This window comes from Poromitra crassiceps (genome assembly GCF_964638095.1).
Source record: "Poromitra crassiceps genome assembly, chromosome: 2".
Classification (NCBI taxonomy): domain Eukaryota; kingdom Metazoa; phylum Chordata; class Actinopteri; order Beryciformes; family Melamphaidae; genus Poromitra; species Poromitra crassiceps.
The window spans coordinates 73,165,457-73,189,275 of NC_139624.1; the positions used below are offsets into that span (position 1 = coordinate 73,165,457).

At 43.6% G+C, this 23,819-nt stretch overlaps 1 protein-coding gene across 1 annotated transcript in view; it reads left to right on the top strand.

Moving 5' to 3' along the window:
- Nucleotides 1-1,034: 1,034 nt before the first annotated feature.
- The window catches only part of dok6 (docking protein 6), a gene marked incomplete at its 3' end in the record, with an annotated part of 152,945 nt that continues 130,160 nt past the window's right edge, over nucleotides 1,035-23,819 (top strand). Inside the window, exon 1 of the mRNA XM_083653762.1 lies at nucleotides 1,035-1,169. Within this exon, the coding sequence (XP_083509888.1) occupies nucleotides 1,104-1,169 (66 nt within the window). The 5' untranslated portion in view covers nucleotides 1,035-1,103. The remainder of the gene's footprint in view (nucleotides 1,170-23,819) is intronic.

Below are 23,819 nucleotides of genomic sequence, written 5' to 3' on the forward strand. Positions count from 1 at the left end.
CCTGTTTGTAGGGGGGAAATAAGGGTATTCAGAATATAGATAATCAGTTCCGTTTTCTGAAGTTATATCAAACTGTACTAATTGATTGATCGGGTAATCGGCTTTGTCATATTGAGTCTTACAGTGTGTGGACAGTGCACCACATAACACTTTCTCTGTGTGTTTATGCATTAGCTATAATGTTAATGATCAGAAACATGAATTAAAACAGGTATGCTAACAGTGTTGGTGGCTTCTGTACGTTCATTCGAGTTTCCCTATAAATAACTATATGGAAAAATTGATGAAACTATATATATATATATATATATATATATATATATATATATATATATATATATATATATACAGTATATATATATATACAAGGACTTCACAAGGACTATGCTACCTAGTGGGGCTCTAATGAGCCCAGATAAATTGTAGGGTGGGCCAATAGTTCCCAAAGTGGGGTCTGGAGACCATCATCAGGGGTTCTGGGAAAAGAGGAATAGTTTAATGTCATACATTGTAATTGAAACGAGTAGACTAGTACAGTGGGAGGATTCTGATCATGGAGTGTCTCTGAGTCTGTACTGTTCTTGGATTCTATTAAATTGAACCAAACATGATGATTCCCGTGGGGAAACTGGGTCGTCATCGTTATCTCACCACCTACAGCAATTAAATGTGGAGTTTTAGAAACATCTTTTAAAAGGAGGGTTATTTGAGGCTAAAAATGTGCTTTGGTGGTGGTGGTCTTGTCGTCTTTAGATGTGGTAAAAGTTTGGGAGCCCCTGATTTAAGATAGCCCCCCTTCCCCCCCACCCCATTTTGGGGATGGTGTGGTCCAGGAAGCTGTCTGCTCTCCTCTCCTCTGTCTGAATCGGATCAGCTGACTGAATGGTATCTCCCTCGCTCTACTCCCGGATGGAACGCACGCGCCGCTGAAGCCGGGCAGCCCGAGAGGAGAGCAGGTTGCCCAACGGTCGCTCTCTCTCTCCCCGTGCTGGATGACGGACCACCGAGCCCCCCTAGTTAGCTAAAACAGAGACTTCAACCAGCCGAAAAGGAGGTCACTTTTTCCCCGGGACGGGAGGCTACCCAGTCCCCTTTCTCTTACCATGGCTTCCAACTTCAACGACATAGTGAAACAGGGATACGTGAGGATACGGAGTAAGAAACTGGGGGTGAGTAGCCTACGTTACTGTAGCACTTGCTGTCTAGCGCTGAGGAGGAGGTGCATGCCATGGGGTGGTGGAGGAGAGGGGGAGCTCTCCAGTTGTTTGCGGGCTTTCAGCATCAGTAGAGGCGGCTGGCTGTCCTGCTGTCTGTTAGCTCTTCAAACAGATCAGCAGCACGACCAGTTCTCCAATTGGCACTTGGTTTCACTTTGCACTGTACCGAAACACTTAGCACATGTTGCGAATCTGCTGGGATATTATTGATGAATTGAAGTTGTTTCGGCCACATCAAAGGTTCTCTTTTGTTTCCAGTCAGTATCATCATATAGCCTATATTCTTTGCCAAAGTTTAAATTTAGTTTTCTGATTGTTTGAGGTTTCCATCACTACATTATTCTGATGAAAAACAGCTATAGTAAATACTCTGCATTTAATAAATAATGTAGCAAATCTATAGTGATGCTGCTGATGCTGTAGTCAACAATAACTAACAACAACTAACGCTAACGAAATAAATACTATAAAGTATGATGAGGCCACTAAACTGCTCACTGTTGACTACCACAGTCACAAGTCCCTGTCCATATATATATATATATACATGTATATATGTAAGTATATGTATATGTGTAAGGCTGTGTGACTGTGGTTGTCAACGTTACGTATATATACATAAACATATATATATACGGTATATATATTTATAAAACGGCTCTCTCAAATCAAGCAATCTGATTGGTTCACAGCCATTGTATAAATCCAATAACCCACTCCAATAACCCATGGCCATGGGTTATTGAGTTGCCATGGCAACTCTTACTAAAAGGCTTTGGTTACCTCAAATGACAGTGTAGAAAAAACAAATGGCGGAGACAGCTGTCAGATCCTTGTGAATCGATCTTCGCTTATAACTTTACTAATACTTCGCAGAAAATTATGTTTTGTACAAGAATAGACGCGGGCTAATGTCTTAACCCCTCTCTCGCGCGCCCTCACTCTTAACCCCGCATTTCTAAATAAGACGTAACGTTAGTTGGTGTCGGCATACGGCTCTGGTGTCGGGATTTTTGCAAAAAGCTCTCAGCTTCTCAGCAAGCGCCAGGATTGGCCAATGTCAACTTCAGTCTCCAGAACGATCCAATCAAATCACCCGCACGTCTATCTTCTTGCTAGAGGTCCCGCCTTACAGTAGTGTTTCAACTGACTCTATCAGAATACCATGCCAGTCGGACTTATAGTATTATTATTATATTTATATTATCATACTTGGAAACCGTTTTATAAAAGGCTTGAGCAGCGTGTGTTGTGGCATATATCCCGCTGCTCAGCAGTTATCCCACTCGGCCTGCGGCCTCGTGGGATAACAACTGATCAGCGGGATATATTTGCCACAACACACTGGCTCTCATGCTATATTGCTTAAATATATATATATATATATATATATATATATATATATATATATATATATATATATATATATATATATATATATGTATATATACAGTATATATATATATATATATGCTATAATAGGAAAATTGTAGGCTAGTCATTCCCATGGACTGTCAGTAGTACCATAGAAAGTTAAATACCATAAGGATCACTAAAAACTTACCACTGAGCTCTGTAAGTCTCTAGGAGTAATGTAGTGGTTTTATGTCAGGGTATGGTGCAAATGATATGACAAACAATATGAATTCATTTTCATGGCAGTGTATCAATAAAATTACACAGACTCTAGGGCAACAGGGTAATAACAATGCTGGGCACGCCATTTATCACAACAGCACATTATCATTAGTCTCAGTTAGCACATCCTTACTTTATTTTGCTCCTGAACTCTCAGCCTCCGCGACGCGTTGATAAATTATCCCCAGCATTGAAAAGTCTCATTGAAATCCCCCTGAGTCCGACCGGTGGCAGCTCTTCAACCCTTTTCATAATGGATTGGCACTGAAATACAGCAGGGGAAAACTATAGCTTGATTGCGTAAATTGAAATGAAACGATATATATTCACTTATGAGCGCCTTATTGTCTGAGTAGCCATCTGCTTTTGTTCATACTTCCAGCTCATTACGCCAGGCTGGCAGAGCGGGCACACTCCCTCTCCTCTGACGAGGTGTGATGATGGAAGCCTTAATGATGTCTGCCTCCTCATATCATCACCTGGCTTCATCAACACCATTCACGCCACTGTTGTTTTGGGCCTTCTGATTTAGAAGGCCGTCTTTGAGAGAGTAAACAATGTCGAGTAAGTGAAAAACCTTTATTGGCCCCTAAAGGACTTTGCATTGAGCAACACAAGCAGAACCTGAAAATAGGCGAACAGCAAAACGGAAGCACAACAAGCCATTTATTGTTGTTCACATGCAGATTGGCTCCCTCATATAAAGTTAGCTCAGTCTCTTGACTTCCCCTTACACATACGCTATTAGCTCGATGCGTTCAGATGTGTGTGTGTGTGTGTGTGTGTGTGTGTGTGCAGCCTATTACTTTTGCTAAGCAAGCGCGCGAGGACACACGCTGTGTTGGCTATGCTGGAGGTATGGATGCCTGCTCCCTGCCAGCTCCTCGTCTCTCTCCTCCTGCTGTTGTGGCGCTGCAGAGAAACACTATGTTTATTGTGTCCTGCTCGCCCACACTCCCTCAGCCCTCGCTGCTCGCTGTTCGCTGCTCGCTGCGTTTCATCACGGAGGAGCCATGCTGGGATGCCCGTGTGTTTGTGTCCGTCCAGCCCCCTTAGGACAGATCTGATGGACTATGTCCTCAGAGGACCCCGGTGTGTGGGTGGACAGAAGGTATTTATCTGTCCGCAATAGGGGGGGGGGGGGGGGGGGCTAGGGGGAAAAGTGATACAGCGTAGTGTTGTGTAGTATTTTGTTTGGCAATGTTGTATCGATACAAGGACGCCAAGGATCGATCTTTTAAAATCGCAATAATACCGTATTGTGTATCGTGATAATATCGTATCGTGGGGGGCTCTGGTCATTCCCACCCCTACGTCCTACCTATGAGTTTTCCTTTGGGGATATAATTTGCAGTTGATAAAAAGGTAATAAATTGCGTTGTTATCGTACTAAGCACATATCGCAAAATGTTTAAAATCACAATAATATACATTGTGACTTAGGCTAAGTATCGTGATCATATCATATTGTGGGGCCTCTGGTGTTAGAATTTGTGTTAGAGTGTTAGTTTTTTTTAATAAAAAAAAAAAAAAATCCAATCTTTTATTGAACAATAAACATATAAGACAAACAGGCTCAGACACAGGAAAAGAAGTAATAAACAAAATAAATAATAATAATAATATAAAATACATACATCTTTGACATTTAGCAATAACATTGTAACATGGAGCTACCAGCTGCATAAGGTGCTTATATATATGTGCTTATATGTGCTTGTAAGAGATACTGGATATGGGATCTTATACAAGGGGTCTGCGGGAAATCAGCTGCACAAGCCGTCAATTACCCCTAACCTCAGTCACTACTAGTCATTCTTAACCTCGTCAAAGTAGGTTAAAAACGGGTCCCAGATAGTTGAGAACTTACCAAATGAGTTGGTTCTCAGGGACCTGAGTCTCTCCATCTGTATAACAGAGAACATGTCCATCAGCCACACCTGGAAAGAAGGTGAAGAGGAGGACTTCCATTCCTCCAAAAGTAGTCTTTTGTCCCCAGTGTCAGAGATTGTTGCACAGCTGTAGGGAAGTTCAGAGAGGGCTCCGAGCAGCAGAAGATGGCGAGTTCTGCCTCCGGCTGTAGGGTTAGAGTTAGGTATTGAAAACCAATTGTCATTCTGAATCAGTCAGAAGAACAACAACAGCGGAACTGGCTTCAGTATCAGTATGCCAGAATCAACAGGCATTGAGAGTCTTCACTCTTCAGCAGGTCCCATTGCTCCAATTAGGCCTCTCGTTTGGTTGCTTTGTTGTGGAAAGCCTGCCTGGCTTGAAGTGTTCCAGCAGAGAATGATTTTTTAAGAGATCAAAATCCAGAATTAATAGAATCCACAGCACCATGCCCAGAGGGGACAGATACACACACGTGTGGGTATGCTGGAAAAAGACACATGGCTGAGTGGAATGGAATGATATCATGTCACAGTTGGGTAGAAATGCACTCTTCTATGTTGATGCCATTCATTAACACCAAAAAAAACGTTTTTAGTACCACAACTAAACCTCTATTTTGCTTTTCTGTTGTTGTTGCCCTGTTGTGAATTGCACTCTATCCATCCCATCGTGTTTGGCTGTCAGCCGACTGTAAAATGAGGAGTGAATGATAGCTCAGTAAGTTTCATGGCCGTAACGAGAGAGAGAATGCTGGCATCGTCGTTCAACAAGTTCAACATCCTCATACTGTATATGTCATTAACATCTATAATCAGACAGACTAGTAGGATCATTCGACACAGACCCAGACCCAGACCCAGATGCAGTAAGGTGGACAGATAGACAGATCCACCTGTTTCCTCTATATAGGGCTGCAACTAACGATTATTATCATAATCGTTTAATCTGTCGATTATTTTCTCGATTAATTGATTTGTTGTTTTGGTCTATAAAATGTCAGAAAATGGTGGCAAATGACGATCAGTGTTTCCTAAAGCCCAAGATGACGTCCTCAAATATCTTGTTTTGTCCACAACTCAAAGATAATCAGTTTACTGTCATACAAGAGTAAAGAAACCAGAAAATATTCACATTTATGAAGCTGGAATCAGATAATTTTGACCTTTTCTCTTAAAAAAGTACTCAAAACGATTAATCAATTATCAAAATAGTTGTCGATTAATTCTCTGTCGATCGATTAATCGATTAATCATTGCAGCTCTACCTCTATACAGAGCCATAGTACAAATAGAGCTCAAACTGCAATAATAGACTTTGTCTAAGCTGTCAGTCACTGCATACTATGCAAGGCAATCTATACAGTACCTGAGTAGGTGCTTGTAATAAGACCAGTATACTAAATTATCGGCTAGAGGGCTTGTAGGCCAGATAAGGCCCGGGTGTTTTCCTCTTTTTGTTATACTTATTTTATGCGTCTTTACTGTTTTAAAGGTCTCTCTCAAATATCACACATCAAGGCATTGCATCACTATTGACCTTTCCATACTTCCACCTTGCTATTTTTCCCCCTTGCAATGGTATGCCATTTAAAATGTTTTATATATATTTCTTCCTTCCTGATGATGGAAAGAGTACAGTTGAATGGTTCTCTCTATGCGGCATGAATTCAAGTGGCTACACCAACAGCGTTGGCCAAACTCATCAGCATCACTCAATATGATTGGCTCATTTCCAAAGCCCATCATGTGTGAAGGTTAGGCGCCACACGGTCACGTCAGTATTCTGCCGACTAGTCAAAATGACCAAGTGGGCCGCTCTCCCCGACCGTTGCTCTGTTTGGTTTCCAGGGACCATTGTTTTTTCTCTCTCCATTGACACGGATGGCAGCGATTGTCTGCATTAGCCAACTTCTTTGCCACTTTGTTAGCTGAAGAGGCAACGGTGTTGTGTTCTTGAATGCGCAAGTAGTCCTTCTTTCCTCTCCTTTCTCACATTCTCCTCCTCCTCCTCTTCCTCACCTCTCTCTCCCCATCCTCTCGCCATTCCGCGCTCGCACACCTCACCTGTGTGCTCCCCACAGTTCTTCTCAGTGTCTCTCTCTCATCTCACCTCCCCCCTTTTTTAATCTCTCCCCCTTTCTTCCCCTCTATCTGGCTATCTGCCCCACCTGATCCCTCTCTCTCTCACCTCTCTCTCCTCCACTGCTTTGCAGACAGCTGAGAGACTGAGCACAAAAGCATCCTATTCATCACCTCACACTGCACCCTCTCCATAACCCCTACAGGCTATCTCACCCCTGACACACACACACACACACACACACACACACACACACACACACACGGACACATGCACACACACACACACACACACACACACACACACACACACACACACACACACACACACACACACACACACACATACGCACACACACACACACACACACACACACACACACACACATGCACACACGCGCGTGCACACACACACGGTCCAACATTGAAGAATTGGAGCACACATGCACCGACAAACAAGTAAACAATGTGCTGCCAGAGAACAGTGTGTGGATTCTCAATTAATTCTGATCCTGTGGCTTTGTACCATCGACCATTATTTGATGTCAAGACAAACTAAATTCTTACCAGAGCCATAGAATAGATAGTAACATATACACTGTACATGTAGCAGTGTTTTTTAAACTTTTTTGTGCCAAGGCACACTTTTGACTTTGGAAAATCCCACGGGACACCGCCATCCCAAATGTTACAAAATGAAACATAGTTAGCATCATAGTACATTGCCGCGAAGACCCCCACTTGTAGTGCACTATTTATCAGGGTCTGGAATAGGGGTGTCAACGGTTACGTGTACACAGGACCTTTTGGCAGCGTGTAACCAGTTAACCTGTTGTTCTGTTTTTTTTTGTTTTTGTTTTTGTTTTGTTTTTTACCGCATTTGCGCTATATAATTGCTATGACTTCTGGACCGATGTTGTGAGTTTTCGAGTCACAAAATGGTCCCTCGTTGGTTTCCCCGCGAGGTCTCGGCCGCTTTATTAACGTCACATTGTGACCGCCGCGGTCACATGGGCCATGCGTCCATTACGTGCAACGTTACTGCACTGATTAGTGTAACGTTAAAGTTATCATCTGTAGCTTACAGGCAGCATTATCATCTCTAAACAGTTTATTTTTGATGAGAAATGAATGATTGCGAGTCCAAAACACAGTAAAATCATTGTCAAAACTTTATTTAAAAGGACAAAAAAAAAGACGGGTAGTCGGTTATTGATTTTTCTAAACGGATATTATTTACTATGCGGTTACACGTGTACACGTGTACATGGTGACATCCCTAGTCTGGAAGGACTTTGATCAGGAGGATCAAGTCCAGAGTCTGTATTTTTCCTCTTCTAATAAGTATCTATCTTTCCGTCAGGAGGGATGCCGGTGGCGACACATTTTCCCGACGTTTAAACGGAAATTTTAATGGCCATTTGAAACCGTTAATTACATTCGTCATAATCGTCAATATCCACAACATCTTGCATATTAGAAAACATCAACAACTCACCCGCCCCAGCGTCGTGTATTCAGGCTATTTAACTTTCGGAAGCCTTTGCGTTCAACAAAGTTAAGTGGAAGCATCTTGTGCAGTCAAGGAACGACCCATTCATTGCCTATGAGCTGCATTATCTTGTGTGGCTAACGGGTTACCGTCCACATGTCCTTGCGTCCACATGCCTGTGCTGAATGTGGTTAACGTTATATGCCAGTTTCATCTGACACAGCCTACATACAACCATATTTCCATTGACTGGATCAAAATACTGCCAAACTGTGCTGGTTTTATGAGATGCCATCTATCTTCCGCTCCTTTCCACTACGTTACAGCCAATGCTGCTCCACTCCCACTAACACATGTCTGCTTTGTTTACATCCAGGCATTAGAGGAGGGGGCTACACTAGTGGCTGGTAAAGACGCAACAGCTCCCGCCCACATTGTACATTATTATGATAATTTAATTATCATTTACCCGACTAGTATTTCTTGTGCCGACTAGTGAGGGAGTGGGCATTTCAATGTTTAACCGACTATTCGTCGGCATCCCTAGTCAGGACCACTATAGTCAAAAATAAGCTTTATTAGCTGAGCTCTCATATGCAATATTTATATTTGGCGGTATGGCTCTGTACTGGGAAAGCCTGAGACAGGAAGAGCAGCAGCAAAGACCCCCAGGTACAGAACAGAGCAGCAACAATGATAACAGAAATTACATTGTTTAAGTCAGACACACCATGAAAGGAGGAGCTGGGGTGGAGGTGGGTTGTTTAAGTCAGACACAGCATGTGAGGAGGAGCTGGGGAGGAGGTGGGTTGTTTAAGTCAGACACACCATGAAAGGAGGAGCTGGGGTGGAGGTGGGTTGTTTAAGTCAGACACACCATGAAAGGAGGAGCTGGGGTGGAGGTGGGTTGTTTAAGTCAGACACAGCATGTGAGGAGGAGCTGGGGAGGAGGTGGGTTGTTTAAGTAAGACACACCATGAAAGGAGGAGCTGGGGTGGAGGTGGGTTGTTTAAGTCAGACACAGCATGTGAGGAGGAGCTGGGGTGGAGGTGGGTTGTTTAAGTCAGACACAGCATGTGAGGAGGAGCTGGGGTGGAGGTGGGTTGTTTAAGTCAGACACAGCATGTGAGGAGGAGCTGGGGAGGAGGTGGGTTGTTTAAGTAAGACACACCATGAAAGGAGGAGCTGGGGTGGAGGTGGGTTGTTTAAGCCAGACACAGCATGTGAGGAGGAGCTGGGGAGGAGGTGGGTTGTTTAAGTCAGACACACCATGAAAGGAGGAGCTGGGGTGGAGGTGGGTTGTTTAAGTCAGACACAGCATGTGAGGAGGAGCTGGGGTGGAGGTGGGTTGTTTAAGTCAGACACACCATGAAAGGAGGAGCTGGGGTGGAGGTGGGTTGTTTAAGTCAGACACAGCATGTGAGGAGGAGCTGGGGTGGAGGTGGGTTGTTTAAGTCAGACACACCATGAAAGGAGGAGCTGGGGTGGAGGTGGGTTGTTTAAGTCAGACACAGCATGTGAGGAGGAGCTGGGGAGGAGGTGGGTTGTTTAAGTAAGACACAGCATGTGAGGAGGAGCTGGGGAGGAGGTGGGTTGTTTAAGCCAGACACAGCATGTGAGGAGGAACTGGGGTGGAGGTGGGTTGTTTAAGTCAGACACAGCATGTGAGGAGGAGCTGGGGAGGAGGTGGGTTGTTTAAGTCAGACACACCATGAAAGGAGGAGCTGGGGAGGAGGTGGGTTGTTTAAGTCAGACACAGCATGTGAGGAGGAGCTGGGGAGGAGGTGGGTTGTTTAAGTCAGACACAGCATGTGAGGAGGAGCTGGGGAGGAGGTGGGTTGGTTAAGTCAGACACAGCATGTGAGGAGGAGCTGGGGAGGAGGTGGGTTGTTTAAGTCAGACACAGCATGAAAGGAGGAGCTGGGGAGGAGGTGGGTTGTTTAAGTCAGACACAGCATGTGAGGAGGAGCTGGGGAGGAGGTGGGTTGTTTAAGTCAGACACAGCATGAAAGGAGGAGCTGGGGAGGAGGTGGGTTGTTTAAGTCAGACACAGCATGTGAGGAGGAGCTGGGGAGGAGGTGGGTTGTTTAAGTCAGACACAGCATGTGAGGAGGAGCTGGGTTGAAATAGGGTGCTCTGTAAGAGATTTGCCAGTTGAATGCCTATAGGAGGAAATCAGCTGATGTGGGCTCTGGGTTTGTGAGCTGAGCTTGACTCTGTGACCTGCCAGAAATAATGCAATATGCTCAACTTGTCGTTAGCAATAGCAGTCACTTGTTCTTCTAACATCTCTTTCGCTCCTATTGTTTGAAATCAATAAGGTCATTATTAGGCTACTAATCACTCTACCGCCACCTCCAGGCATAGAAGAGTTACAGTGCAACCATAGACTCTATGGTTTGGCACAACTTACAATTCATTTTTCACTTGTATGGACCAACTAAGTGAAATTGGACAACTTCCCACGGCACACCTGACGATCTGAAAAACACTGACATAATGTGAGGGTAGAAAACTAGTGAAGTGGCTCTGTATGGAAAACATATGAATCTGGCACGCATTGTCTAAGGAGCAATAGTTGATCCAGGATATTGCTATAGTCCCTTTTCAGTGAAGAACGGCTGATGCTATCAGTGGGATGGACTATGTCTTGAGAAGCTGTGAGTAAGTTGTGCACCAGTCACATGCAGCTACATGCTTGATGCTTCCCAGTTTCAGGCAGCTGTGCTGAATAGAAAAGGTCAGCTGTTCTTGTGTTTTGAAGGGAAAACAAAAGAATTTGAATGGTGTGTTCCTCCAGGCCACCAGGCCATTCTGTCTGCCAGTCACTTTCTCCATTCACAAACATGTTGACACACGTCAAAGAAATGGTACATCAGATGCTGCCTCAGAGACTGAGATATTCTATATTACTTTGAGGCAAAACAGAGATTTTGTTTTCATTGTACATTTCCCAACACACTAACATAAATGGACTAAAATACAGCTTTTTCACCCACCTTACCGCCAACCACTTAACCTACCCCATCTAAAGAAAGAGAGAAGAAAAACATTCAAAAACATTGTGTTTTGGAAAAGTATGCTCTCTGTTTGTGCTAAGCGTGTATAGTGAAATGCATTACAGTGGACATTGATCAATACATTAACATTAGCCCTTTTCAGATTCCTAGGCTCACCCGCTGCATGGGCTCGCCCTCCCTGCAGCTCGCCTGCTGCGTGGGCTCGCAGTGAGCGAAAAGTAGAGTCTGCACATTGACTGATGATGTCATAGACACTGTGACATCATCAGTGACATCACAATTGCTCGAGTGACATCACTGATGATGTCATAGACATTGTGGCATCATCAGTGACATCATTACTGACCAAAATCATCACAGATCTCATAATGTGGGACCAAAAAAGTTGGCAGACCAAAAACGCAGACAGGACCCCTTTTATATAAGGATGCAGTGAACTCCTGAAGATATCCAGACATTCGTAATGTGAGTCTAGACTTACTTCCGGTGTTGTTGCTACGCAACACTGGGGGTACGGGGCTCGCTCTCTTATGGGTTACGCCCACTGATGCCAAACTCAATACGAAAACCTGTCAGTTTTACTGTTGTCTTGCTTGTCACTAAGTGCGTCCGACTACTATAGGACGACTTTAGACCTGTTATGAATCAATGGGGACTTTTGTCATATTCGGGCTAAAAAACGAAGCTCAGACCACCTAGGTGTCTTGTTTATTTACAAAATCAATATCCGCGCTCATTGTTTTGAATAGCGGGTTACCATCAGTTCCGGATCCCTTCCTGCCTCCTTTGCTTTGTCAGAGTAACATTACGAATCACTTGGATAACTTTTGTGAGGAGAAATAAACCGAAAACAGGTCAGATATGACTTGAATGGCACTGGTAAAATTGCCTTTTCCAGCCATTAACGTCACTGCGACCACTATTTGGCAGCTGACTCCATGTGCTTTTTGGCGATGTTGTGTAAACAGACCACTTTTTTTGCACATCACAAGCCCACGTTTTCTTAGCCTGGTAAACCGCCCGTCACGTGAACTCACATTTCATTTGGTTCTCCGTGACGGTCTGGACCCGCACAGGCAGTTAAGATGATTGGTCGAGCCATGCCGGCTCGACGAATCAGCGGCGGCCGTAGGCGGGCTCTGGCTCGTCTGGGCAAGTAGTGGGTACATGGTCTTTGTAGTTCTTTTCACTGGTCAACATGGCTGCCGCCGCGGAAGTGACAGGCAGTCTGAATGAAATTGAATGTAACGTTCCCAATTCTATGTATTAAATTCTAAAAAACGACCCTCAACATTTGGGAAGGCTAAGCCACACAACTAGTTCGTTATAATCTAACTAAATGCTTCGAAGGTGACTTTACGACCGTGAGGACTCAATCAATGAATACCACGGAGATCATCCACAGGCACCTTCAGCGATCTGATTGGTTGAAGTTAACACCCACCAGCGGTGATAGACAGATGGGTCATCCAATCACCTGCCAAGTAGCTTGGAAAAAGTGCCCGACTCCGTCAGCGGGTCTGGTGACTTCATTCCCAGATCGACTGGTTTAGTGAAACCTATGTGGAGCTATACCGTCCATCTGGCAGCGTCAGGTTAACGTTTTCTAACCCTGTCGCCGGATAAATGCGTGGAAGTTTTTTTTTCCAACATTGAAAAATGTAATGCATAAATACTGCAGCACATTACGTCATACCCCCCCGCCCACACTCTCTACACTTTACTCGGACGATTTCCCCATGTGTGAAAACAACAATGCCTCTTGTCGGAAAGGAAAGGGGAACTCCGGGAATGTCCAGACCTTATTCAACGCACGTAGCACATACGTAGCACAGGGTTCATGTCTGAAAGTGGCTATTGACAGACAGATTGGTCATTAAATAGATAAAGTCAGAATGACGAACTAGGTGTTCCTACTTTGCTTGACCCATTGACTCCTGCCATGTCTTTCTACGTCTTCCCATGAGCAGCTATGAACTTTTCTAGCTGCTCTGGTCCCCTTCTGTCTCTGCCAGGCGTTTTGGACTCACAACTGGGGATTTGTGTTTAGCGTCCGGTGGCCTTTACATGGAGAGCATGTATTGTAATGGTGTGGCTATGTTCCCCCCTTGTTGTTGGCGCAGCAAACGACCCACAAAATCTCAGGCAAAGAAGTGGAGAACAATGTGTCTATTGTCCAAGATGGCACAGCCATTTAAGATGGGATCTTGTCCCCTCTGTGCACTCACTGTTAACAATGGCAGGGCGTCCAGAATGCTGGACGTCAAGAGAGTTTTCACTTGAGGAGCTGTACTTGTCAGTGGAGCAGATCAGGAAAGACGCAGTCAGCTATATAGGCTGTTGTCAGCGGAGACGCACTATCCTGACAATATGGGCTTTAGCTAGCGAGGAAAATAAATAATGAATTTCACATGAACCAATTAATAATCTCTCAAGACAGACTTTCAATAGATTGTTTTAACCGATGGGGTTCCCAGATCGACCAATTGGTTAATGTGAATGAGGTAATCATTGGATTTCTGCATATCCACTGACCACAATGAGCTGTGTTCTCCACTCCTTCTCTCTGATTCCTCTCTTTTTATTATCTCAAGTACAGAATCTGTAGCAGATACAGGATGTTTCTTTTTTATACCAAGTAGATACAGAATCTGTAGCAGATAGAGAATGTTTTTTTGTTTTGTTTTGTTTTTAAATATGCCTAGTTTTGTTTATGATTTCAATTGTGCCTTGGGGGGGCATGTAGCCTAGTTTTGGTGCTTTTTGTGATAGATATTGTTGGACGCAGACAGTGCATTAATTCACAAATATGCAGGGCTATGCATCGTGTGGCCATTTCCGTTGGTTCTCATCAGCTTCCTCCATCAGACAAAGACCTGAAGACAAATCACCAGCTCTTATTGGCTCTGATGAATTGCATCTGTAGCAGGATACGGGAACAACAGCGCAACAGTCGTTATTCACGGTGAGAAATGTGCCACTATTATATAGTCCCTTTCATAAATAAATCTCTGCCCAGACCTCACTTCAACATTTCACTGCATTGATCCCTGTTGTTGCTAATGATGAAAAAAGCTTTTTGTCGTCAACAGGGACAAATGTTGCTATTAGTTGTTAGCAATGTCTAAAAGCAAATGGATTAAATAATAGTATGTATGTAGTAAAACCGGTGGCTCATAATGCTCCATTGTATCTACAGCCCGACCGATACTGGATTTTTGAGGCTGATGCCGATACCGATACAGTGTTTCCCCGAGGAAAATGTTTCAGGCCTGGAGGGATTTCGAAACGTACCCTGACCGCAACGGTGGGGGCCCTCGCTGGCGACGCTAAACTTTTAGCTAACCTGTTCGCGTCTATGTTCGCAATGGCATCCCAAGTATCATCATACTATTATGGGATGCGATGCGAACAGTTGTATTATTGGATGTGCGTTTCCCAGGCAACGACACACGTTGACACGTTTTGGAACAGCGCCACATGCTGGCAAAATGCTCCTAAAAGCAAAATGCTTATCGTTTTGGATGATTTGGCATCTTCTATTACTGTCAACAGTAACACTGTCAACACCAGTATTGTTGTATTGTAATAATATGCCATAAAGGTTTATTGAAATTTTGGGGAGAGCAGGGGGGGGGGGAATATATATATTTGCATTTTCCTTTCTGGCCTGGCGGGCCCGCCAGGCCTGTAGAATGGTAGGGGAAACACTGCGATATTAGGGAGTAAAACAATTCCGATATCGATATATCGGCCGATATTCTTATATTATATATACACATTATATTACACTTTTTTTTTGCAATGATCCCTCAAATATCAAACACTTGACAAAGATATGACTTGACATGACTTATATGTAACGTAGGCAGGATATTTTACAGCTTATCAATCAACTTTATTGTCCAAAATTACATCAATGCAATGAAATAAACTTCACTGGGAATTTAATAATTATAAATAACTAGAAATACAAAAACACAAATAGAACAAATATAAAATATAACTTGTTAAGTTAAGAAAAAATATCAAATATACACAACATGCTGTCTATAAATTAAAAATAATAAAATATCGGCAATATCGGCAAACATATGGGCTGATACCGATATATCGGATATCGCCCGATAATATCGGTGGACCGATATATCGGTCAGGCTCTATCTTCAGTGCCTACTGCCCAGGTGGGTTATCTCATCGTAAGGGCCTTTCTCTCTGTGTGGAGTTTGCATGTTCTCCCCGTTACCCCCCAGGGGGTTCCTCCCTATATAACCCCCCCACTAAAAAAAAAACATGTAGAAGTAGGGCTGGGCGATAAAACGATGTCGAAAATTTTCACGAAAAAAACGGCCACGATAACGATGATAAATTTATGAGCTGTAATTTCGATAAAATATTTTCAGTGTTGCGTTCAAAACCCCTCAGAAACATGACCGCAGCTTAGCACAGCAATGCTTATTGTGAATAACGTGTCGTTTTTTGGGGGTATTTGAAGGCAACACTGAGTGGAACCAATGGCATCAATGGAAAATAAACCATGTGATGCACGCATTTGCGGAAGAATCCATTTCTCTGCTCAGAGCCTCGCAGTCGGCTGGCTCTTCTCTTCTCTCAGTTAGAGCCTGGCCCGGCAAAACAAGAGTAACATAAACAGATGGAATTAAAATATGTCAGGCCGTGGATTTGTACACGGGAGATAAAGCTGCAGCAGACAGTAGTTCTGGTTATGGGTAGCGGTAGCTGGCTGTCATGAATGGTATCAAATTAGCATCTACATCGCGTTAGCTAACGCTAACGTTAGCTTACGCGCTAACAAAATATCTTCATACTTGACAATCTTGCTAATGTTATGCTATCTGTTAGATAGACCATCTATAGCAGCTATCCAAATAACATTACACATCTATGGTTTAAACAGTATTTGCTTCCTTTATCAAACCAACAGCAGCTAACTATAGCTGCATAATCAACACCTAGCCTTGGACCAAGACGTTCATTGCATTAAAACAACATAATGCAATACACACAACAGAATAAGCACACAAAAGACCAGTGGTATAAGGGAAAACAAGTAACAAGCATAGAACAATTATAATAAGCTGAAAATGCAAATGGATCAAGTTACATTAAAAAGCCATAAGTGAATAGTATGGACAAACAGATGACTAAATAAAGGGTTATCATTTAATGACAACAATAGCCAATGAGCTGCATTGAGCCTCTCTCATGAGAATACTTTGAATTTAATTTAACTTAATTGTAACCGGTCAGAGATTAATAGAGTCGTATCGAATACATTCTATATCGCTCTGCATTGAATTTTAATTGTGCCCCTAAAATTCTTCATGTGCTTTTTATGTGCAATTAGTATTATTGATAAATTTATATTGTGATAAATATCGACATCGATCGATATAAGAAAACATATTGTGATAAAAAAAATTGCCATATCGCCCAGGCCTATGCAGAAGATCAGATCATCATCGTCATCCGACCAGTGACGACAACATCCGAAGTTGGTCCCCGGGCGCTGTACGAGAAAGCGACCACTGCTCCTGGCCTGCCCCTCGGAGGAAAGGACATGCCTGGATGGGTTAAATGCAGAGGACACTTTTCACCGGCCACCGTCAGCATGAGTGTGTTGTGGCCGCATGCATGTATTGTGGTGTTCGTGTGACAATAAAAGACGGGCTTGTCCGTTACGAGAGAGTTACTTGTATCAATACTCACTCTTTTCTGGCCCTCACTCAACAACATCATGCTCTCATAATGCCGGGCAGGACTCTGCTCTCCACTGCTGCCTCTTTCGTTGTTCTGTTTCTCTTGCTGTCTGTCTCTCTGCCTGAAATCCTTCCATACAGTAGACACATGTTCCACCAAGCCAGTGCTGTCCATAACAGATTTGTGTGGCCAGTGTTTTCTGATGAGCTGCCTTGTAAAGTGGAGAGTTGACTAAACCCCAGGGGGGGAGAAGTCAGAGGCAGAGCTCAGTAGTGGCGGCCAAGTGACTCCCCGCCGTGGTTATTTAATCTTCCCAATCCCAGCAGATCCTACAGCCTGATGCCACACTATAGCCACTTAATTGGACACCATAAAAATAAACACGTAGGAAAAACATCCACATGATTCAAACACTTTTGAACTTTTGTTCCATTTTTCTATCTCAGCTGGGGAGGAGGTGGGTCAGCGAAATCAGCAAGACTCATGACAGCAGCAGACAGAAGCAGCGGGGTAGCAGTCTGCATGACAAAGCTAGACAGTGAATGAGGATGTGTTGTTTAAAAGGCTTGACATTAAAGTATGATGATTGGTTCACTTGCAAAAGCAAGTTGAAGCCAGTTAGAGTTTCCTTCCTTGCTCATTAGTTTAGTGGAAGGGTATTGGGGAGCTGGACTGAGATATATTGAAGGCCAATTCTGAAGATAGGCCTATATGTTTATACCGATTTTTTTTCTTCGTGAATGAATGATTTACCCTAACCAGAATTTATTTACTTTAGATCCGTATTCCCATAATTTTGTGCGGTTAAATCAATATTTATGAACACCAACAACACTCCCAAAGCTGGATTGGACAGGGCCTAATCTGTGATGCCATCAAGAGATAAAACCTACTATTGATCCTCTGACAATGAATTGAAGACACACTGTATTTGTATATATTTTTTTGTAGAGCCCGACCGATACTGGATTTTTGAGGGCGATGCCGGAGTAAAAAAATTCCGATATCGATATATCGGCCGATATTCTTATATTATATATACACATTATATTACACAATTTATTTGCAATGATCCCTCAAATATCAAACACTTGACAAAGATATGACTTGACATGACTTGAGATATGTAACGTAGGCAGGATATTTTACAGCTTATCAATAAACTTTATTGTCCAAAATTACATCAAGCAATGAAACAATAATTATAAATACCGGTAACTAGAAATAGACAAACACAAATAACAAACATAAAATATAACTTGAGTTAAGAAAAAACATCAAATATACACAACATGCTGTCTATAACTTAAAAAATACAAAATAAAAAAATATCTGCAAATTCGGCCAACATATCGGGCGATACCGATATATCGGTTATCGGCCAATATCGGCCGATAATATGGGTGGACCGATATATCGGTCGGGCTCTATTTTTTGGTATACTTTATTATCCCCGTGGGGAAAAAGGACTCACAGTGTTCAAGCTGTTAAATACAAATGAGTTTCATTTTGTAATGCTGCTAACCGTTCTGTGCAAAAAGTACCCCATCTTCCTGTAAACTCACCCTGGCTGCTGTCACAGTGTTTGCAAAGTTGGCCTCATTCACTTGCACATGTGCAAGCCCAGAATATGTCTCTCAATGGAGTTATCAATAGAAGCTCACCTTTTCTTTAGTTTTTAGTTCAGATTTTTTCAGTAACTAAAAGTGAACTGTTTTGGAATGGATTCTCCCTATGAGCAAGGGCAAACTGTTGTGGTGGAAAATAGGCCTATGTGTTGCGGATGCAAATATAAATAGTACGTTCTATATAAAAGAACAATAGTGCCGTATTTTAACCATGCTCACCTCAATGAAATTAATTCCCTTTATTATGTAAGGATTTTGAAAGCTGAATGTACTTTATTCCATACTCAAGACCATCTGATCCGCATACTTCACCTCCCACACCATGGCTTGGGTTTTACAGTTCTCTGTGGTATTTTTATATTGTGCAGATACACTGGAGATTCACCTATAAAACTGCAGGCCTAGAGCCATCTATCATAGGTCCATTAACACTGCTGCTTCATCCTCCTCTCCTCGCCTTCCTCCCCTCATTAATCAGCAGGCCAGCCCTCAGGGCTCAGCGCTGCAGCTAAGCTCGCGTTCATTCTATCTGTGTGTAGGTGTGTGTGTGTTTGTGTTTGTGTTTGTGTGTACAAGTTTGGTCATTGTGTTGCAGTGTTTATGCATGTTTGCATAACTGTGTACACATTTGTACATGCATGGGTATTGTATGTACAGTATATGTGTAGGTGCATACATGCATGAACCCGGGTCGGCCACTAAGGCCATGTTTAGACGACGACGGTCTCTCGGCATAAAACAGCAAACTGTCGTTGCGTTCTCACCATTGATATCGCATTTATACACAGCGTTTGCGATTTGTGTGCAGACTGAAGCCGCAAAAAACTCAGAGCAGCGTCAAGTGAGCCAGAATAAACTTCTGGTTAAAACCTTCACAATAATGTCAATTAAATAAACTACTAGCCTTATTGATGCATGTTGCAATGTTTTTTTTGTGTGTGATCCGAAATTCACAGAACACATACAGTAGAACACAGACAACTTAAAGTCAATTTGAACCCGTAGTGAGTCGACGGCCCTGATTTTTATTTACCTAGTTATAAATTACTGCTTTTAGTTTGAAGGTAAAAACGCCTACCTTCCTGTATACTGTCTATTTCTAACGCGATTGATTTAGCTTTATAAACATTCAATTAATTTTCCACATGATAGAGTGACACAGAACATAAGTCACGAATGGTGATAAACTGCTCCAGATTGGTCCATTACAGAATAAAAACCCAGTGAACCCCCAATTGCAGCACAATTGGGACTTGAGAATATGCATCTTGCAATGAGTTGTCTTCAATTATTTAATGCGGGAGTGATTCATTAATATGCGCAACACCGATTCAAGGTTTTTATTGTCTCTCTGTCATACAAGTATGCAGTGTACGCACGCGTGGAATTATTATGCTGTGGGCTCCGTTACAGACAAGGTGCAGTAGGTAAATACAGTAGGTACAAAATCACAGCAAACAACAAATAGAGCACACAGTCATAACAACAACAATAGGGCAATATGGTTAAATAGTAGATAATGTAAACAGTGTATGTAAGGCGGCTGAGGTAAACAGTAAAATAAGAAAGGTAATAAAGTAAAAGTAATAAGTATTAAAAATAGAATAAGATAGAATAGATAGAAAAGTGTCCAAAAGTGTCCAAGAGTGTTCACTTGTCAGTGGAAGTGTGTGCAAGTGTCAATAATACAGGTGTTTGTGTTATTTGTTGATTGCCTGCGGGAAGAAACTATCCCGCAGATGGTTTGTGCGTGCTTTCGGGACTCTGTATCTTCTCCCTGAGGGCAACATGGAGAACAGGCTGGGTGGTTGGTGTCCTTGATGATCTTCCAGGACCTCCTCAGGCATCACTGATTGTACAGTTCCTGCAGTTTTGGCAGCTCACATCCTGTCACGTGCTGGGCCGCTCGCCTCACCCTTCTCAGCGCCTTGCCGTCCATGGTGGTACAGTTCCCGTAGCAGGTAGTGAAACAGCCGGTCAGCAGGCTCTCAATGGTGCCTCTGTAGAAGTCCCTGAGGATTTTGGGCCTCAGGCCAAATTTCTTTAGGCATCTGAGTCCGCGTAGTCGCTGTTGGGCCTTTTTGGTGACGGTGGCGGTGTGGCTGGCCCATGTCAGGTCCTGGTGGATGTTGACTCCCAGGTACTTGAAGCTTTCCACCCTTTCCACCACTGTGCCGTTGATGGTGATTGGGGGGTGAGTCTCCCTCCCCTTCCTGTAATCCACAATGACCTCCTTGGTCTTGGAGACGTTCAGGGAGAGGTGGTTGACCTGGCACCACTGTTCCAGGGCATCCACCTCTTTCCTGTAGGCCATCTCATCACCATTGAAGATCAGCCCCACAACCGTGGTGTCGTCTGCAAACGTCACGATGGTGTTTGAAGATGTTAACAGCGGGCACGTAACGCAGATTATGTGTTTTTTAGCTAATCGTTATCATGTTTGTTGAATGCCAATGCGATTCACTTGTGCCATAAGGCTGTATTGGGCTAGTCGAATGCTCCTATTGTCTATCAGCGTCTTCCATGGGGAAGAGGGGCTGTGTCGTCACCTGAATTGCGTTTTACCACTCTACACGGCGACAGTAAGGGACAGTGTTATCAAAGAATTCCACTCTGGAACCCGTCTTCACTTTTTTGCGTTTTCAGGCCCCAAGAACGCCGTTCCCGTGTAAAAGGAAGGCACTAACGCTAAAAGAAAACCATTTTATGCCATGTAAACAGGGCCTAAGCCTTTGTGGTACACGCTCTACCAGGTGAGCCACCACTAGGGTAAACATTTCTAATGTCAAGCAGTTTCCATTGTGTATGAAATGAATGTGTGCGGTGTCCTATATATGCATGACACTCAGTACTAAGAAACAGAGGAAAAACTAGCTGAGAGACATCAGAGATCCCCGGAGACGAGTGTGCTCTTAGATGTTGCTGTCTGTGTGTAGTAGTGGCTCTAGTCATCTTGATAGCAGTCTGTTATCCCTCTCAAACGGTTTCCAAATGTAATGTAGAGAGATCACAAAAACATCCATCCAATCATAAAACATTGTTTTCTTCATGAATGAATCATAAACAAGCGAGCCCGCCCTGACTCACTCGAGACCGAATAATTTATTTAAAAATAAACAAGTCAACATACAATCTGGGGTCCCACTTTATTTTGCCTGATCATAATGGCAGACTTGTGCCCTGCTCTTTACTACTGTGCTCAAGTGTTTTATTTTGCCTGATCATAATGGCAGACTTGTGCCCTGCTCTTTACTACTGTGCTCAAGTGTTTTATTTTTGCGCGAGACTAATTCCCACTGCAGTCCGGGTGCTGAATATGTCCTCGCGCGCTGGAGCGTCACTCAGTGATGCACTCCTATTTCTGTCACTGTCACTCAGCATAGTTTCACCTATCGCCGTCAGGTGCCACTCTGTCAAAAGTGTAAATATACAAAGAATATTATTTTCGTTGGTTTTCATCAAAATGATGAGGAGCGCCAGCAATGTGTTTTGTGGGGGAGAAGAAGTGCTGACTGCTGAGTAATGAGAGTTTTAAAATGAACAAATCAAACAGACCCCTTCAAACGAAGCACGTCTCAGCATCAGTGCAAAGTCAAAAGACTTTTTCCCAATGCAAAGAAGGGAACTTCCAAGAGACAGTGTTTTGACAGTGGGAAAAGTAAGGTGAAAAAGTTTGGCAACCCCATGAGAGAAATGCTATCAAATCAGGTGTTCAGAGCAGAAGTCTCATCGCTGACAATCACATCTGTGGTGCTGCAGTGTAAAAAAAAAAAAAAGCAGATGAAGTTATTCTTAGAAACAAAAATGGCACCTAGCTTTTATGTCTGAATCACGATCTATAATGAGTTCTTCTCCCGCCGTTACCTTTCATCAGTCTGCTTGCCAAGCACATACGCAACAGTATGCAGCCAAAGATAGCCTCAGCTGTGCGTGTGTGTCTGTGTGTGTGTGTGTGGGGGGTGTCTTTGTGTCTGTGTGTCTGTGCATGTATGAGGGGGGGTGTCTTTGTGTCTGTGTGTCTGTGCATGTATGAGGGGGGTGTCTTTGTGTCTGTGTGTCTGTGCATGTATGAGGGGGGTGTCTTTGTGTCTGTGGGTCTGTGCATGTATGAGGGGGCGTATCTTTGTGTCTGTGTGTCTGTGCATGTATGAGGGGGGTGTCTTTGTGTCTGTGTGTCTGTGCATGTATGAGGGGGGTGTCTTTGTGTCTGTGGGTCTGTGCATGTATGAGGGGGGGTGTCTTTGTGTCTGTGGGTCTGTGCATGTATGAGGGGGGGTGTCTTTGTGTCTGTGGGTCTGTGCATGTATGAGGGGGGGTGTCTTTGTGTCTGTGTGTCTGTGCATGTATGAGGGGGGTGTCTTTGTGTCTGTGTGTCTGTGCATGTATGAGGGGGGTGTCTTTGTGTCTGTGGGTCTGTGCATGTATGAGGGGGGGTGTCTTTGTGTCTGTGGGTCTGTGCATGTATGAGGGGGGGTGTCTTTGTGTCTGTGGGTCTGTGCATGTATGAGGGAGGGCGTCTTTGTGTCTGTGGGTCTGTGCATGTATGAGGGGGGGTGTCTTTGGGTCTGTGCATGTATGAGGGGGGCTGTCTTTGTGTCTGTGTGTCTGTGTATAGAGGGGGTGTCTTTGTTTCTGTGTGTCTGTGTATAGGGGGGGGTGTATAGGGGGGGTGTCTTTGTGTCTGTGTGTCTGTGTATAGGGGGGGTGTCTTTGTTTCTGTGTGTCTGTGTATAGGGGGGTGTCTTTGTGTCTGTGTGTCTGTGTATAGGGGGGGTGTCTTTGTGTCTGTGTGTCTGTGTATAGGGGGGTGTCTTTGTGTCTGTGTGTCTGTGTATAGGGGGGCTGTCTTTGTGTCTGTGTGTCTGTGTATAGGGGGGTGTCTTTGTTTCTGTGTGTCTGTGTATAGGGGGGTGTCTTTGTGTCTGTGTGTCTGTGTATAGGGGGGGGTGTCTTTGTGTCTGTGTGTCTGTGTATAGGGGGGGTGTCTTTGTGTCTGTGTGTCTGTGTATAGGGGGGTGTCTTTGTGTCTGTGTGTCTGTGCATGTGTGAGGGGGGCTGTCTTTGTGTCTGTGTGTCTGTGCATGTATGAGGGGGGTGTCTTTGTGTCTGTGTATGAGGGGGGGTATCTTTGT